Source organism: Pristiophorus japonicus, chromosome 2, assembly GCF_044704955.1.
Source record: "Pristiophorus japonicus isolate sPriJap1 chromosome 2, sPriJap1.hap1, whole genome shotgun sequence".
Taxonomy (NCBI): Eukaryota; Metazoa; Chordata; class Chondrichthyes; family Pristiophoridae; genus Pristiophorus; species Pristiophorus japonicus.
In genome coordinates this window covers 224558170-224577635 of record NC_091978.1, presented here as the reverse complement: position 1 = coordinate 224577635, position 19466 = coordinate 224558170, and the positions used below count along the sequence as shown (strand labels likewise).

Here is a 19466-nt window from a genome sequence, read left to right as displayed (position 1 = left end):
ATGTTTTTTTTGCAAACTTACAAAAACAACTGTTCCCATTAAATTTTACTGGAGACGAGGATATCTGTGTCAAAGAGAATTACTATTGCTTGCTCATGTTCTAAGCCATACAAACGAGGGGTTCCCAGGTTTGAATCCCAGACTGTACTCAGTTCAGCTGGCTAAACTCAGCCAGAGCAGCAGTACAAGTGCAACAATTGGCCAAAGAAGCTCCTGGGCTAAGAGTGGGGGTAAAACTCAAGGTTCCCACTCCCAATTGACCACGACTGGATACTGCACATTTGTGAACGCTGAGCTCAGCTATGATCCTCTTCACACCCAAATAGCGCCTGCACTCACTAACTAGGCACGTGTGAAGAATAGCCATTTGCACAAGGTTCTAGAGGGCTGCAGCGACCATGGAACTGTATCACAGCACAAGTCAGTTGAAAGTTAAGAGAGGAGTAACCTGGAATAAGCACTTTAGCACAGGGCGAATAGGACTGCCATAATCTAAATATATTACACTATCGACCTGATATGAACCCGCATCTAATTGGCTTAAAGAACAGATCCTACAGAAATAACGAAAGATAAATATGTACTATACTAGGAAATTACTCTCACATAAAATGATGTCCTATAGTTGGCTTTTCTAACTAATTCACTAATACAATACCGAACATTGGTTACTAAATTCACAAGACTGTGAAAACAAAATTTTTAATTCAATTTTGGAGGGTGGCTTGGCATTCAGTTTGTTATACTGAGATTTTGAATGGGAGTTAAAACATTTATCAATAAATCTATGAAAACGTGGTCATATTGGCTATGATTAATGACCCCATATTCATATTACTATGCTTCACACTGGATCTTTATATTATGTGCTACAATATTCATTCCATTCATGCTATAATTCTGTTAATGATTTTCACAGAACTATTTTTGCTCCTTTTGAGTATCTTTGAATGTAGAAAAATATGGAATGAGAAATGGCCAACTGGCCCACCATGTCCATTCCTTCCACAGACCACACATGCACAAATCACTAACAAATCTATTTGATTTTAAGAATAAAAGTTCAAAGATAAATTAAGTAAAGATAAGAACATAAGAATTAGGAGCAGGAGTAGGTAGGCCAACAGTCCCTCGAGCCTGCTCCACCATTCAATAAAATTATGGCCGATCTTCCACCTCAACTCCTCTTTCACAGCCGATCCCCATATCCTTCGATACCTCTGGAGTCCAAACATTAAAGCGAGATGTTGATCATCTGGAAAGAGCACCAGGATTCAAGTGGGTGGGCAAGGTTAAAAAAAAAGTTGAAAAGTGCACAAAGTGTGAAAATTGCAGAATCCACCTTTAGACAATTCAAATTATGCTGAAACCAAAATATTGAGCATGAAATCAAGAGAGAAAATTCTAAAACGTCTCTTTTTGTACAGACAGACCTATGGCCCTCACTGAAAAGAGAAAGTGGCACAGAGAGTCTTTTACATGGACTTCAGATTACCAATTTGATCTTGAATTGTACATTCCATAATAGTTGCTTTCCTTGGTGTGACATTTGAGGCCTAGCTGTTCAGAAACCATCATGTTGCACAAGGCATTTGATTATAAGAACATAAGAAATAGGAATAGGAGTAGGCCATATGGCCCCTCGAGCCTGCTCCGCCATTCAATAAGATCATGGCTGATCTGATCATGGACTCAGCTCCACTTCCCTGCCCGCTCCTTATCGTTTAAGAAACTGTCTATTTCTGTCTTAAATTTATTCAATGTCCCAGCTTCCACAGCTCTGAGGCAGCGAATTCCACAGATTTACAACCCTCAGAAGAAATTTCTCCTCATCTCAGTTTTAAAAGGGTGGTCCCTTATTCTAAGATCATGCCCTCTGGTTTAAGTCTCCCCCATCAGTGGAAACATCCTCTCTGCATCCACCTTGTCAAGCCCCCTCATAATCTTATACGTTTCGATAAGATCACCTCTCATTCTTCTGAATTCCAATGAGTAGAGGCCCAACCTTTCCTCAAAAGTCAACCCCCTCATCCCCAGAATCAACCTAGTGAACCTTCTCTGAACTACCTCCAAAGTATATCCTTTCGTAAATATGGAAACCAAAACTGCACGCAGTATTCCAGGTGTGGCCTCACCAATACCCTGTATAGCTGTGGCAAGACTTCCCTGCTTTTATACTCCATCCTCTTTGCAATAAAGGCCAAGATTCCATTGGCCTTCCTGATCACTTGCTGTACCTGCATACTATCCTTTTGTGTTTCATGCACAAGTACCCCCAGGTTCCCCTGTACTGCAGCACTTTGCAATCTTTCTCCATTTAAATGATAACTTGCTCTTTGATTTTTCCTGCCAAAGTGCATGACCTCAGACTTTCCAACATTATACTCCATCTGCCAAATTTTTGCCCACACACTTAGCCTGTCTATGTCCTTTTGCAGATTTTTTTGTGTCCTCCTCACACATTGCTTTTCCTCCCATCTTTGTATCAGCAGCAAACTTGGCGACATTACACACAGTTCCTTCTTCCATGTCGTTAATATAGCTACACTTATCCTTACAGTCAACAATCTCATAATGAGGTAACTCTTTTAAAGAGATTAATCAACATGTCATTAATTAACTACAAGATCAGTTCAGCCCATTTAATATCATCCTTCTGAAATACCACACCATCATTACCATTACAACAACTGTTTCTTAAATGAGTCCAATATCTTGGTGACCTGTTCTTGAAGCTGATCACACTATGTAAAGAAATAATTGCTGATGTTTGTCCTGCACTCACGATCATGAAACTGAGCCATCTTGACTTGCTCTCCTGCCATGTGTGAAATTATTGTTTCAGATTCACTGTGTCTATTCTGTTACCTTATAGCAACATAGTAATGTGTTGGTCCATCCCGTCACCTCTCCTCCGTTAACCTCACCCAGCACCCTTACATCGATTTGTCAGAGGCTGGAGCCTTGTTTACCTTAAACCACCCATCAGTTCTCCTTACCATGCTTCTGGAATTAATAATCCTGTATTTTTCTTCAGAAAGAACAAACTTGCATTTCTATTGCGCCTTTCACCATCTCAGGATGTCCCACACTACTTCACTGCTAATGATCAGACTTTTGAACAGGTTTGAGGGGCTGAACGGCCAGTCACTGTTGTAATGCAGGCAAATATAGCAGTTAATTTATGCATAGCAAGTTAGACAAACAACAATGAGACCAGATAACTTGCTTGAGGTACAAATATTGGCCAGGACAATAGTACCAAGTTTTATTTACATCCACCTGAAAAAGCAGGCGGGGTCTCGATTCAACGGTTCAACTGAAAGATGACACCTCCAACAGTGCAGCGCTCCCTCATTACTGCACTCAAGTGTCATGTGCCCAAGCCTCTAGTTTGGGGCTTGAACCTAGGACCTTCAAATTCAGACGCAAGAGTGCAAGCACTGAGCCAAGGCTGGCACTATTAGGAATTCATCCAGTCCTTTTTTGAAACCTGCCATGACTTTCTGTTCCACCACTGTCATTGATAATGCTTCACAATTCTATCACCCTCATATAAACAAAATGTTAGCCAATTTTACTATTTTCTTTTTATACCCTCAACATAAAACTTTGTCTCTTAATATTTGAAAACTGTATTCGACAGAAGAATTTCCCTACATCCAAGATGTCCATATCTGTGAAATTCTGAGACCTCAATCAAATCCCTACTCTTCTGCAGAGACTATGGTCCCAAGCCAACAACAACTTGTATTTATATAGCGTCTTTAACATAGTAAAACATAGTAAAGGCGCGTCACAGGAGTATTGAGAAGGAGTGCTGTGTGAGAGCATTGGAAAAATTGGATCTGCAGCAATACAAGATGCAATGCGGTGCAAGGACTAAGAATTTCTTACAGGATGAAGTGGAGGCACTAGTTACTGTGATTGAGAACAGATGGCACGAGCTGGACACCAGCAGAGGTCACATAAAAGTTCCACCCAAAGAAAAGAAGAAACGCTGGAACCAACTTGCACAAGATTACTGTGCAATGGTGACCACCACGAGATCTGGAGACCAGTGTAAAAAGTGGCAGGACCTTGGTCAAGTAGTTAATATAAGTAATATTTTCATTTATTCAATGGAATTGCAATTGTAAATGTGACCAGCTGTATATGTCCCACCCAGCAGAAAGACACCCTCTCTAAAAAGTTGCATTTTCATCTTTGCAGAGGAAGGTGGCACATAATGAAAGGGAAAGAACTCGAAGAGGAGGAGGCGCAGAAAATCTGCAGCCACTGACACCAGTGGAAGAGAGGGTCGTTGCTTTGATGGGTCCTGCCTGGAGAAAAGCAACCACCACTGCACAAGCTGGGCCCACTCTCGAGGGAGAGGGTAAGTCCTGCAAATTCCACAGTCTGGCTTTGCTGAATGTTAAGTACTGTGCGAGCGAGCCATGCTTCGGTTCATGGGGATGTCTCTGTCAGCTATGCTTCGGTTGATGCAATGTGCTATCATTCATCGTGGTCCTTCAAATGAGCCTGCTGCCTGCGCTGTGTGTGGCGACTCATGCTACCCTGCCCCCTTCTCTGCTGCTAACCAGCTTGTGCAGTGGTGGTTGCTTTTCTCCAGGCAGGACTCATCAAAGCAACGACCCTCTCTTCCACTGGTGTCAGTGGCTGCAGATTTTCTGCACCTCCTCCTCTTCGAGTTCTTTCCCTTTCATTATGTGCCACCTTCCTCTGCAAAGATGAAAATGCAACTTTTTAGAGAGGGTGTCTTTCTGCTGGGTGGGACATATACAGCTGGTCACATTTACAATTGCAATTCCATTGAATAATGTTACTGGGGCGCATAGTGGTAATGTTATGAGACGCAGAATGCCCACAGCGCTTGGTCTGCCCTCCAGGCCTCCATAACCAGTGCCTGCAAAGAGACACTCGGTCACTCAACCAGGAAACACCAGGACTGGTTTGATGAGAATGATCAGGAGGTCCAAGAGCTAATAGATCGCAAACGCAGAGCATTTCTGAGCCTTAAACAACAACCCAACTCGGGAGCAGCAAAGCAGCATTACAGACAGCTTAAGGCTGAGAATCAACAAAAAACCCGGGACCAAAAGAACAGGTGGTGGATGGAGAAAGCACAGGAAATATAGTAACTGGCCAACAGCCATGATGTGTGAGGATTGTTCATCGCAGTCAAGCCCACTTATGGTCCAAACACTCAAGGTCCCACCCCACTGCTGGCTAAGAACGGGAAAACATTCATCGAGGACACCGAGGCAGTCAGGGCCCGCTGATAGGAGCACTTTGAAGATCTCCCCAATCGAGACTCTGCGTTTGATTTGAGTGTTCTCGACTCCGCGTTTGATTTGAGTGTTCTCGACTCCATCTCGCAGCATGCTATCCGTCACCACCTCAGTAAAACGCCAACACTGCACGAGGTAGAAAAAGCCATGAGCCAGCTTAAGAACAAGGCTACAGGAGCGGATGGAATCCCCGCTGAGGCACTGAAGTATGGCGGAGAGGCACTGTTGGCACGAATACATGACCTCATCTCTCTCATCTGGAGGGAGGAGAGCATGCCGGGTGATCTCAAAGATGCAGTGATCGTGACCATCTTTAAAAAAGGGGACAAGTCCGACTGCGGCAACTACAGAGGAATCTCCCTGTTATCAGCCACTGGGAAAGTCATCACTAGAATCCTCCTCACCCGTCTTCTCCCCGTGGCCGAGGAGCTCCTCCCGGAGTCGCAGTCTAGATTTCGTCCTCTACGGGGCACAACGGACAGGATTTTTGCAGCGCAACAGCTGCAGGAAAAATGCAGGGAACAGCACCAGCCCTTATACATGGCCTTCTTCGACCTTACAAAGGCCTTTGACACTGTCAACCGCGAGGGTCTGTGGAGTGTCCTCCTCCATTTTGGATGCCCCCAAACATTTGTCACCATTCTCCGCCTGCTCGACGACGACATGCAGGCTTGATCCTTACCAACGAATCCATTACAGACCCAATCCACATTCGGACCGGGGTCAAACAGGGCTGCGTCATTGTCCCAAACCTCTTCTCAATCTTCCTCGCTGCCATGCTCCACCTCACAGTCAACAAGCTCCCCGCTGAAGTGGAACTAAACTACAGAATCAGTGGGAACCTGTTCAATCTTCGTCGTTACCAGGCCAGGTCCAAGACCACCCCATCCTCCGTCGTTGAGCTGCAATACGCGGACGAAGAATGCATCTGCGCACATACAGAGGCTGAACTCCATGACATAGTCGACGTATTTACTGAGGCGTATGAAAGCATGGGCCTTACGCTCAACATCCGCAAGATAAAAAGATCCTCCACCAGCCTGTCCTTGCCGCACAGCACTGCCCACAAGTCATCAAGATCCACGGCGCGGCCCTGGACAACGTGGACCATTTCCTATACCTCGGGAGCCTCTTATCAACAAGAGCAGACATTGACGACGAGATCCAACACCGCCTCCAGTGCGCCAGTGCAGCCTTCGGCCGCCTGAGGAAAAGTGTGTTTGAAGACCAGCCCCTCAAATCTGCCACCAAGCTCATGGTCTACAGGGCCGTAGTAATACCCACTCTCCTGTATGGCTCAGAGACATGGTCCATGTACATTTGCCACTCAAGTCGCTGGAGAAATACCACCAACGATGTCTCCACAAGATCCTCCAAATCCCCTGGGAGGACAGGCACACCAACATTAGCGTCCTCGAGCAGGCCAACATCCCCAGCATTGAAGCACTGACCACACTTGATCAGCTCCGCTGGGCAGGCCACATTGTTCGCATGCCAGACACGAGCAAAGCAAGCGCTCTACTCGGAACTCCTTCACGGCAAACGAGCCAAAGGTGGGCAGAGAAAGCATTACAAGGACATCATCAAAGCCTTATAGATAAAGTGCAACATCCCCACTGACACCTGGGAGTCTCTGGCCAAACACCACCCGAAGTGGAGGAAGTGCATCCGGGAGGGTGCTGAGCACCTCGAGTCTCATCGCCGAGAGCATGCCGAAATCAAGCGCAGGCAGTGGAAAGAGGGTGCGGCAAACTAGTCCCACCCACCCTTTCCCACAACGACTATCTGTCTCATCTGTGACAGAAACTGTGGTTCTCGTATTGGACTGTTCAGCCACCTAAGAACTCATTTTAAGAGTGGAAGCAAGTCTTCCTCGATTCTGAGGGACTGCCTATGACGATGATATATTTTGCAGAATTTGAGGCCAACCTTGACGATGCAGAAGATTCAGACGAGGACGAGCCTGAAGAGAACATTTTCCAATCCCAGCCGCCAGACCAAGAGCATGGGGGTGAGGGGGAGGGGATGGAGATGGATGAAGCCCCCACTATTTTACTGACTTTGGTGGAGGAGCAGCCCATTGAGATATCAGCCCCTTCCGTGACTAGTGGTTTGAGAGTTGATGGGACATTCCATGGTTTCCTAACATCCGAGACTGCGGGTCCCAGTGGTGGGTGCAAGCTACACCCGTGGGAAGGAGGGGAAGTAGAGCTTAACAGCCCTCTGAGGTGCAGGATCGAACCGATGTGGTTCAGATGATGGCAATGGGGGGGGGGGGGGGGGGGAGGGTAGAGAGAGAGCACTGACCTTACACGATCACTCCTGGACATCATCAGTGGGGTGGGTGATGAGGTAGCGGGACTGTCGGGAGAAGTAACAGCAATTTCACGAGAAATGGGAACTATGTCCCATGAGGGAGGGAATGTCACAGGTAGCTGATGCGCTGTCAGTGAACATGAGGAAGAGAATGTTAGAGATGGTGCAAACACTGTCACTGACCATGAGGGAGGGAATGTTGCAGGTCATTGAGACACTGTCAGGGCGCATGAGGGACGGCATGTTGGAGTTAGCTGCTGCAATAAGGGAACGCGCTCATTGACAGAATCAACTCCCACTCCAATCCCCACACCAGCCTCTGAAGAGCCCCAAGCCGGGCCCTCCACATTGCCGCCTGCCTCGTCCCCCGCATCCCCCCCCACCCTCAACAGGTGCGCACTACCGGAGATCTGAGGAAGAATAAGCTTGGTACCAACCCCAGAAACACTGCAAGCAGGGATGGTGGAGTCACCAAGAACAAGCGCGGTGGGTGGCCTTAGAATTAGGTGCAGGAGAGATGGGTGCAGCCTTTTTTTGCTGCTGCTGTTATTATTATTGTTACTATTGTTCTCAAATTAAAAGATTTTTGTAAGTTATGTAAATTTACAAGTTTAAAAGTTAGTAAGTGATCTTACAGAGTTTGTAAGTGATCGTAACTGAAAACATTAAAGTTTGATACAAGAATAATTTTATTAAAGTACAAAGAACGGTTTGTTAAACTTTTGAATAAAATATATTTTACATTAAATCAAAATAATTTTCATTACTTGTTTCATTATTAACACAGTCGGTAGGACAGGTTCTTTGGTCTCTCTCCAAAGATGGACCACACCCAGGTCTTGTGACTCCTCCTCCTCCTCCCTTCTCTCCCCCACCCCACCCATTGCAGTCTTGTGACTTCTTCCCATCTCCCCCACCCCACAAACTCATTGCAGTCTTGTGCCGAGTGCAGCAGCCTTCCGATTGGCACCTCTCTCTCCGGGCTCAGTGCAGAAGCCTTCCAATCGCCACCTCTCCACCCTCCCCCCACACCCCGGGCTTGTTTTCCAGCTGAGCCCCGAGCCCGTGTCCGAGCGTGGGGCAGATTCTGACGGCTGACGCTATGACCCTCCAGCCCTGCTTGAAGACGTTTGGTGGTGGCATGAGTTTAAAAAGAAATGAAAACTTCAGAAATCCAAGAAACTTTCATGTACTCTGTTGAAAAGTTAAAAAAAAGTTGAACTTTATTATGGATATTTCAAGTGTTCTTGACTTCCTCCAAAAGTTTCAATGAAAAACAATGGCTTCTTTCAGCACCGATTTTTCAATGTGCGCTGCTTTCTCTAACTCACCAGAAGGATAAAAAAATTTGGGCCAAACTGCAAAAAATGCTGAAAACTGGCGCAGACATATGACGTCAAAAAACCTAATGTAGAAAAATCATAACTAACTAGTTAGGCCGGCGCAGATTCCAGGGGAAACTTTTAATTAAATAATTACACGAGAAAAAACAGCGCGTGCCAAAAAAACGGCGCAAGTGACCCAGGAAAATTGAGCCCCAAGACTGGTCAGACAAAAACTACCCACCGTGCTAGCTGGGAGTTTATTTCACATATCCACAGCTCTGTGGGGGAAAAACTCTAGTCTCAAATCTTACCTGAGACTTGTTAATTTTATACTCTCTACCTCCCAGTTGCACTCTCAGTCCAATCAAAGAAACCTGCTTGCCACTACATTATCCAGTCAGCATTTAAAAAACCTGTATTATAAACTTACAAAAATAAACGGTTTATTGCTAACATCGGGGGCTGCCCCGACCTGTATGAGAACACCACCGCAGGTCGGGGCTATAAATAGAGCTGGAGCACCGGGCCCTGGAACACCATGGCGGAGGTGCGGCAAATGAGGGTACAGGGCCCAGAAGAGCCGAGGGCCCAGGGGAAGCCCGGATCTGCCCACACTATGATATGTGTGCGCACTAGGTCCGTGCAGCAGAGCAGGTCTCCAGTGGTCCTGGTTAATCCTTGGCACTGAATAAAGGCCTAGCTGTCGAGCCCGTGAGGTGGCTGATGTGCAACGGTCACCACACGTTAAAAAAATTCACGCACAGGCATCTTCCATCCCCTCAACTGGAGTTCAGGACTGGAACATCGGGTCCTTCATTGTAACATCTATGAACTCTCGTGGAAGCAAGTTATCCTTGTTTGAGGGACCACCTATGATTGTATCTATTCTCTAACAAAACACACTCAGTGCCACAAGATGCTGCACATAATTTAGAGCACCAAGGTCCTAAATTATCGTTGTTGCTCTTTTCTGAGGCCTCTCCAGTGCACCAATGTTCTATTTGAGGCACGGTGAACTTTTAAACTAAAAGTAGCCAGCACTCCTACATCGACCTGTTATGGAAAATGATCAAGCATGAAAAAAGCCTCTCCCTTTGCAACTGAATACCACCCAAGGAAGAGACTGGCAGTATCCAATGAAAGCATTTCCTGCAATCATCACTGACAGTTGCAGCTCTTGGTGTGATATCACCGTTCATCACCTTAGCTATATCTGCTTTTGGTTTTTCTCCCAAAGACAATTTTTAAAATTTCTGTGACTCATGGAGAAAACTGCAGGGACCTTTTCCAAACAACGTCATTCAGCAAGGCATTGTGATCTGACATTGCAACTTCATCACTTGTACATCATTCAATCAGGATTGGCCTTTGAATAAATATCCTACTCCTGAAATCCCTGACATGTATTCTGTATTCATTTGGTTTCACCAGCACCAGAGAGCAAAATCTGCTCGAGGTTTATTTGATATAGGCTACCGACATGAACAAAAATCAAACATAAGATCCAGGAAATAGCAAAGTAACAAAGACATCCCTGAGTACTCCAATACAGTACTCCTATCCAAAAACATTCATATCTCAGCGGTATTCCAGCGGTAAACGCTGATCGCATTTTTAGTACCGCTAAAATACAGCTAAGAACCCAAGCCGCTAGTTTCGGTAAAATTTGTTCGCGATAACGATAGCAGTAAATATTGGGCGGTGGTGGTTATTTTGCTCGTGTAAGGCTGACGACCATGAAAATGGACCTTCTGCGCATGTGCAAAATTTTTTTCTCAGACATAAGTTTTTCCCGCGATTCGTAGTCTGGGTTCGCCCGCTCATGTGAAGAAGAGGGACGGAGATTGTAGAGAAAGGTCGAAAAGCAGAGATAAATACTTTAACACTTTAAAACTTTAATAATCGATTTTTAGACCTCTGTTTTGAACCATCCACATTTATTTTGAATAGTCCACATTAATTTGTATACTTTGCATAATTTTTGAATATTTTTCAAGCCAAATAATGGAGAGAGAAGGAGAGGGAGAGGTGGAAAGAGAGGTAGGGGGAAGGAAGAGGGCAAAAAGATTCTCGTCGGACACCAAAGAGGCTCTGGTCCACAAGGTGGAAGCGAGATGGGGTCAATTGACCTGGGTGGGCGTGGGAAACCCGCCCCAGCAGTATACGAACGCATTTGGACAGAGATCTGAGAGGCATTGTCCTCAGGCGCCCAAATCCATCGGGGGGAGGGGGGCAAACTAGTGCCGTAAGCGATGGAACAACAGTTTCAGCCACGAAAGTAGTAACTTTAATCATGCACTGACTCATTACTTAAAATGTAAATCTGCCACATTTTAATGTTGCTAAGCTTGGTGTCACGCATTACTTCCCATCAACGATCTTATTGCGATGGTTTTCTGTATTTATATGTGATCATCATGCACCACTTGCATCCTAATGGTACATTAATGGGACATTGAAGAAAGGATTGGGGATGGCCAATTGGGGAGGTCTATCTGTGTGTTCCCTAACAATAGCTGGGCAATTAGGTTAAACATTGCTATTGTCATCTTTGCAGAAGAAAATATCCAGCAATCGGGCTGAGCGGCGGTGGCGCATGGATGGAGGCCCACCGAACTTCGTAGAGTTGTCTGACCTGGAGAAGTGCACTGCAGCCCTGGTCGGAGCGCATAATTGCTCGGCCACCCGTGATGATGCTGATCCAGTGGCAGTGGAGGGGAAGTCCTGCATAATCCCCGATGTGCTGCAGTCATGTAATTTAATGTTATGTCAATATAAAGTAGAAATAATGTAATGTAATGCTGGGACCCCAAAATGTAATGTCGGGACCACAAAATGTAATGTCATGCAGTTTCTGTCCATTCTGTTTATGCTAATTTCATGTAATGTCTCTAAGCGACGTTTAATGCAGTAGTGGTGCTCCTCTACATAAACCTGCGCAATGTGAGCGTACTCATGTCACCCTGACCCCTCCCCTCCCCTCCCCTGCTGCTAACCATTCATATATTTTCTAGTTGTACAGGAGGAGCAGCAACCTGTCCAGCCCATAGGAGCATCTGCCTACATCCATCAGGTGTGGATTTCGGAAGGGGACTCCACTGAGGAGTACGTTCGTCCGGATGACCCTCCTCAAGCTGTTGTGGTTGGAGGGGGTGGGGACAGGGACTGTGAACAGCAAGTGCAACAGGTGGTAGAGGAGGGGGAGACGGAGACTCCGAGTCTATTCTACCTGCAGCCATCTCTTCCTCCTTGGGATCCCTTTTTTCTGGGTTCCAATCAGAGGAAGTTGCGGGACCAAGCAGTGTGCAGCAAAAGTAGCCCGGGGGGGGGGGGTGGGGGGGGGGGCGGTGGAAGCTGAGCTCCTGTGTCTGGCCGAGAGTGCGATGCTGCCAACCTAGTGTGCCTCGAGCCCGGTGAGCATCGGAGATGGCACAGAAGAATTTCTTTGTGCAGCAACAATGAAAAATATTAAATATAGCCCCCCATTAATCATTATAATGTGTAGTTTGTGCCCCAAATTTCTGTGGAGGTTGATCCAGCAGGGCAGGTATGCTTCACGACAGGCAGACGCCGACCTGGACATGGTGGGACTGACTAGGGTGAGCATTGACGTAGGTCTATGGCTCCTCCAGGTCATGGGTGGCTTAGCCGGGAACATCGAATCACAATCCGCACGTCAATCGGCGGACATGGCAGAGCTCATTGCTGCAGTGCGGCGAACCGTCGATGCCATGTGGCAATTGATGGAATCGTTAAATGGCACTGCACCCAAAGGTGTCATACCACCGATGACGACTGCACCCGAGAGTCAGGACGAATTAATTGTTTCTGACTCTGAAGCTGGGTTTTCAGCATCCCCGGCTTCTCCAGAGTCCCCACACATGGCGCTGCCATTGTCGCCGCCCCGCCCTCTCGCTACAACAGCAGCACTTGAGGTGCTCTGCTGCACATCGCTGTGGTCCCAACCCAGGTAGGGGCAACGGGAAAAAGCAATTGAGGGTAAGGTGATTGGGGGGGGTGGGAACGGTGGCCACAGGTAGAATTGGTGCTGAGTGGGGGGGGGGGGGGTGCTGTTATGGTTGTTTCTAGTTTTTACTGTTTGTTGTTGTTGTTATTTGGCTTTTGTTGCTTTAGTTGTAAGGGAAAATGTTTTATCACATTTTATGGAAAAGAATTATGTATTTTTATTTTAACTTTTAAAAACTTATTGAAAATTTCAAAATTTTATTCAACTGAACCAGTCTTGTGCAGTGTCTCACTCACTTTTACAAAATGAGGGCCAACAATCATTATAAGGATTGCATACAATGTCCAGGCAAGGGTGAAACGTAACTCTCACTGTTCAAGCAAATCGTTAATTTGAGCTGCTGAAGTAGCAGTTTTGCAGTTGTGAAAGTACCACGAGGCTTCCCCTGTGGTGTCGGGAGGCGGGGGCATGGGTTCATCGTCAGGCTCCTCGTCTTCCTCCCCTCTCTCCTGAGATGGTCCTGCTGTCCCCTGTGGCAATTCCTGTCCCCTCATGATGGCTAAGTTGTGCAACATACCACAATGAACTCAGCAACCTGCTCAGAGGGCTTTTGCAGGCTGCCTCCAGAGGCATCAGAAGCGCTGCTTCAGCACTCCAATTGTCTTCGACGATATTGCATGTGGCAATATGGCTATTATTGTAGTGATGCTCGGCATCTGTCTGAGGCTTACGAAGAGTTGGTCAAGAGCCAGGTGGCGAGGCCGTATCCTTTGTCCCCCAGCATCGACCTTGTGGCTGACTCTTAAACAAGTCAGAGACAGTGCTTTCACGCAAGATGTACACATCATGGATGCTCCCTGGAAAATTAGTATTTACTGCCATGATGCATTGAGTGTGGTTGACGACGAGCTGCACGTTCAGGGAGTGGAATCCCTTTTGGTTTCTGTACACCTTTGGCTCCTCTAAAGGTGCTCGCAAGGCGTTTCAGTTACCTGGTGAATGCAGCGATGTGTGGCATGCTGAGAGGTGCAGCATATATTGCCACCTCGACAGGCAGTGCAGTTCTGATGGTGCTGGTAGGCTGCAGGTCTTCCTTAATGAGCTGGCATATCTCATTGATGACCTCTTTTCAGAAGCGCAGCCTTCTAAAGCATTGTGTATCGGATAGGTGCAGATATGAACGCTTCTGCCTGTAAATTTGTTGGGGGTAAGGCCTCCTCCCCCTCAGAAGTCTGTGACCTCTTAGATTGGGCACAAAATGCTCTTCAATAAACCTTCCAGCTCTATTCTGCAGCATGCAAGTAGTCAGCAATATTGGCACAGAAATTACAGGCCCCATTCCTTTTAATGTCCTAAAATGTCCTCAAACAACCACAAATGTCCTTTAAATTGACCACAATGTGTTCAGATTCTCTCCAATATATTCAAATCTACTCAAAAAGCACTTTTATGCTCTCACCAACTTCAAACAGCCTTTCCTTAAGATCCTCTGATTTTAAAAATGGCGTCCCTTCTGCTGGGTTATGGTCAGGTAAGACATGGGTTTTCTGGGCGGTATTTTAGTCCAGCGGTAAAAATGGGCAATTTTCTCAATTTATCGCCGGCGATATTTTTGGGCAGTATTTAGGCGTTGCACGAAGTATGACGTCGAAATACCTATTAAAAAAATGGGCGGACGGTATTGTTTCCCGCCGGCAGTAACTGACTGTCGAAGTTACCGCCAGCGATATACAGGCGGTAAATGGGCGGTAATTTTGAGTTGGGCCGTTATTTGGGCAGTGAACTGTTTCCCAGCGGTAATTGGGCAGTAAAATGGTCGGAAAGTTGGTGAATTTCTAGCCCTCAGTCTTCAGTGACAATCTGCAAGACTACTGAAAATGGTCTTGCAATCAGATTAAGGCAGGAAATTAATCAAAGAGTTCCAACATCATCATGAATTAAGTAGGGAACTGCACATAACAATTACATTTCCACAGGAATATTAATTAGGGTTTTGCAGCCAAGAAATTCAATTTCAAGTGTTGCCACATACATTTTTAAAGGGGTTGTATAGACTATCCCGATGCCTCGGTGAATGATGTGGTGCGGAGACTACAAATCAGAAAGGTCTTAGGTTTGATACTTGTGACATCAACTTACAAATAAACTGCACAACAATCTCTAACAATTTACTACTAATGTTAAGTCTTTTTTTTCCCCCCCAAAAGCTTTTTTCCTTAAATGCATGTTTCAACAAGGAGTGGTTACTGAAGACGTCCTATTCGATTACAACTTGTCTGCAAACTAAGATCAATTAGTTCGAAACCACAGTATAGGTCGACTCTCCTATGTAGTAACAATATGAAATACATAATCAATCCTGCTGGAAAGGAAACCATTCCCAGCAAAGGACAACTGAAAACTGTGCCACTGTAAACCATATCAAATGACATTGTGTCTTAAAAACTCAGGAGTGAGTCTTCCCTACCAGTCTTCAGCTCAAAATGCTCTCTCGAGACACATCTAAATTGGAACGGTGTCCGTCCAACAGTATGTTTCAATGAAATCCTAGTGACAATGCCAAAACGAAATAATTGCATTTATACAGCGCCTTTCATGTGGAAATGTTTCAACCCATTTTACTTTTTGAAGTGCAGTGACTGCTGTAATGTAAACAGTTTAGTTTTTGGTCAGCAACAGATTGCAGGTTCCTGTGACCGATTTCATTTTTGTAAAAGTGCGATTAAATTCATTTCACTGTACATCATAAGAAATAATATATGGCACATACATATAAAAATAAGTTGTCCTTCTTAGAAACAGGTTTTTTCACAATTTTAAAATTGTTTCAGGTGATTTTTCTCCTTTAGTCCTAAGGCCGTGACACATGCTAAGGCAGAGATTCCAACATTTTTTTTTGCTGCATCCCGTCCTTTTGAGATTCAGGTCACACTCACACATCTCGCTTTTCTAGGAAATAACACACTGCAGTCAAGAACCAGTAAATGAGAATCCCAAGTCCAAGTACGATGGGTTGAAACTCAAAACTTCCTATTTTCCTTTTGACCGGTTCTACTTGTTCCTTCCCCAGGATCAACATCCTCAACTTTACACTGCAAAAAGTGCTCTTCATTCATTCACAATTAACAAACACCAAGCTCAGTCAGTTATACAGAGCCAGGAGGCACTGACATGGTGTAAACACATTGGTCAATTTTGCTACAGTATTTCATTGGCTGCAAAGTGCTTTGAGACGTCCGATGATCGTGAAAGGCGCTATATATATCCAAGTCTTTCCTCTTTCTTTGCACCAGTAATCTCAGGATTCAAGGGACAAATCCCAAATGTCCTTGTGCGCCGCATAACCAGTCATACACCTTCTCCTCAGTCTGGGAACCTCCGGGCTAGGAAATCATAGAAATTTACAGTACAGAAGAAGGCTATTTGCCGGCTGACAGAACTATTCAGCCTAATTCCACTTTCCAGTTCTTGGTCCATAGCCTTGTAAGTTATGGTGCTTCAAGTGCATATCCAAGTACTTTTTAAATGTAGTGAGAGTTTCTGCCTCTACCACCCTTTCAGGCAGTGAGTTCCAGACCCTCACCACCCTCTGGGTGAAAAAATGTCACCTCAAATCACCTCTCAACCTCCTACCAATTACTTTAAATCTGTGCCCCCTGGTTGTTCACCCCTCTGCGAAGGGAAATAGGTCCTTCCTATCCACTCTATCTAGGACCTTCATAATTTTATACACCTTAATTAGGTCTCCCCTCAGCCGCCTCTGTTCCAAAGAAAACCCCAGCCAATCCAATCTTTCCTCATAGCTAAAATTCTCCAGTCCAGGCAACATCCTCGTAAATCTCCTCTATACCCTCTCGAGTACAATCCATCTTTCCTGTAATGTGGTTACCAGAACTACATGCAGTTCTCTAGCTGTGACCGAACTAGTGTTTTATAAAGTTCAAGCATAATCTCCCTGTTCTTATATTCTATGCATCAGCTAATAGAGACAAGTATCCCGTATGCCTTCTTAACCACCTTATATACCTGTCCTGCTACCTTCAGGGATCTGTGGACGTGCACTCCTCTGTTCCTCTACACTTCTCAATGACCTACCATTTATTGTGTATATTGTTAGCCCTTCCCAATGCATTACCACACACTTCTCCTGATTGAATTCCATTTGCCACTGTTCTGCCCAACTAACCAGTTCATTGATATCTTCCTGCAGTCTACACCTTTCTTCTTTAGCAATCACACAACCAATTTTTGCATTATCTGCAAACTTCTTAATCATACCCTTACATTCAAGGCCAAATCATTGATATTTCTCACAAAAAGCAAGGAACCTAGTACTGAGCCCTGCAGAAACCCACTGGAAACAGCCTTCCAGTCATAAAAATACCTATCCACCATTGGTCTTTGCTTCCTGCCTGAGCCAATTTTGGATCCAACTTGTCACTTGGATCCCATGGGCTTTTACTTTCATGACCAGTCTGCCATGTGGGACTTTATCAAAAGCCTTGCTAAAATCCATATAAACTACATCATACGCATTACCCTCATCGATCCTCTTTCTTACCTCCTCAAAAAATTCAATCAAGTTAGTCAGACACGACCTTCCCTTGGCAAATCAATGCTGGTAATCCTTGATTAATCCACGTCTTTCTAAATGAAGATTTATCCTGTCCCTCAGCATTTTCTCCAATAATTTTCCTACCACCGAGGTTAGACTGACTGGTCTGTAATTACTTGATCTATCCCTTTCTCCCTTTTTAAACAACAATACAATGTTAGCAGTCCTCCAGCACCACACCTGCAGCCAGGGACAATTGAAAAATGATGGAAAGAGCCTCAGCTATTTCCTCTCTTGCTTCTCATAACAGCTTGGGATACATTTCATCCAGGCCTTGATTTATCCACTTTCAAAGGTGCTAAACCTGTTAATACTTCCTCTCTCGCTATGTTTATTTCATCTAATATTTCACACTCCTCCTCCGAGTGCAATGTCTGCATCATCCCTCTCTTTTGATCCCATGGTCACTGGTAACCCTAGGTGCATTGCGTGATTGGTCATTCTTCAGGCTAGTACTTGCAGATTTGACTGCAGAGAACTTTACAACCCAGCATAAATCTGTCCACCCTCTTGCCCAGGTACAGTGAATAGCATCACCAATGCCACCCTAGCTGAGATCCGTTAACTCAGCACAGACCAGGAATGTAACCTAGGATCTCCCTGGTTTATAAGCTTCAGTACAATACCAGTTCACTGAGAAAACAGAACAGGCCCAAAGTTGTTTAATGTAGTTGCATCCTGACACTAAAGACACAGAAGTCTGCAAACTAAACACAGCTGAATCAAAATCCTTCTTCGCGTGTCTCCAAAATGTGCTTATTTTTTGCTAGAGTTTCATAACCAGTAGCAGCCCTCAGATACTTCACCCAAGTGACCATTCATAGCTGAGTCCAATCCTGTTTCCATCCAGCATCCACATACACACACTTTCCAGTAAGAGTCACTGGATAACAATCAGTACCCGTTTCCCCCCTCTCTAATGTAGGGCGCCCAACTACTGCCCATCTGAGATCAGCTATCTCAGCAGACTAAATCTAGGATGATCATGATCGACATGGCCTGAGGCCTTTACACCAAGGGGGCGGGGAAAGAGCTCATTGAATGGAGGAATCCTTGAATTGTGGGGGTGAAATCAGTGTTGTCAATAATTTTAGCTAAAAAGGGGAGTTAAAAAATGGGATATTCGTATGGGCATTTTACTAAAAATTGACAGCAGGAACTTCACCCCTTCTACCAAAGGTGTGAACAGATTTTGAGCCTCAGGTACCAGTGGAGCTCCAAACATGGCGGGGGGGAGAAAGCCTGACACAAACTCACTCAGACACACGGGGCGGCGGGTCACATTCAACACTCAGACCTCGGTGATGGCGGCCGGGCGGCTCGGGAATGGAGCGGTCTCCAGGCTGGGGGCTGAGTGCGGTTTGTCAGAAGGCAAAGCTCGGCCAACTGCCTTCTACAGTTGCCGGGGTTTGGGCTGCACACGCTCACACATCTTCCTGTTTTACTCACTTGCCGGCCAGATCCTTGTGGGAGCCGCTGGAGTTCATGAGCACGGACAGCTCCTGCCTCATCGCTGCCGCCGCCATGTTCCCACACCCCCAACAAGGAGCTCCTGACAGCTGCAAGAACGCTTATCACCCGTCACCACAGGCAACAGCGCCACCTGCCCTTTGGAGGTCAACATTAATCCTCCGAGAGCAGGGCAGGAGGATCGCCTCCTGAAAGTGAGGATTCCGACTCCTAAATCAATGCTTAACACATTGTGTATTTGCAATTTTCACTCCTTCCCGAATACCAAGCTGATCGTCTTCCCTTTACGTTAAAAAAATATCTATCAGAATAGAGAGACAGGACTTCTGTTTAGATAAGATCAAATGGACTGAAGGGTCTTCTTCATCTAAAGCTACCTTTTGATTTTGTTATGTAAGATTGAAATACTTGCATTTATAGAGCACCTTTCACGACCTCAGGACGTTCCAAAGCACTTTACAGCCAATGTAGTACTTTTAAAG

At 45.5% G+C, this 19466-nt stretch overlaps 1 protein-coding gene across 4 annotated transcripts in view; it reads right to left on the bottom strand.

The window, feature by feature from the left end:
• Positions 1–19071, bottom strand: part of cops4 (COP9 constitutive photomorphogenic homolog subunit 4 (Arabidopsis)) — a 121010-nt gene extending 101939 nt beyond the window's left edge. For all 4 annotated transcript variants that reach the window (XM_070871018.1, XM_070871019.1, XM_070871020.1 and 1 more), the window contains exon 1: positions 18964–19071. In XM_070871018.1, the coding sequence (XP_070727119.1) occupies positions 18964–19040 (77 nt within the window). In that variant the 5' untranslated portion in view covers positions 19041–19071. The remainder of the gene's footprint in view (positions 1–18963) is intronic.
• Between the last annotated feature and the right edge of the window lie 395 nt (positions 19072–19466).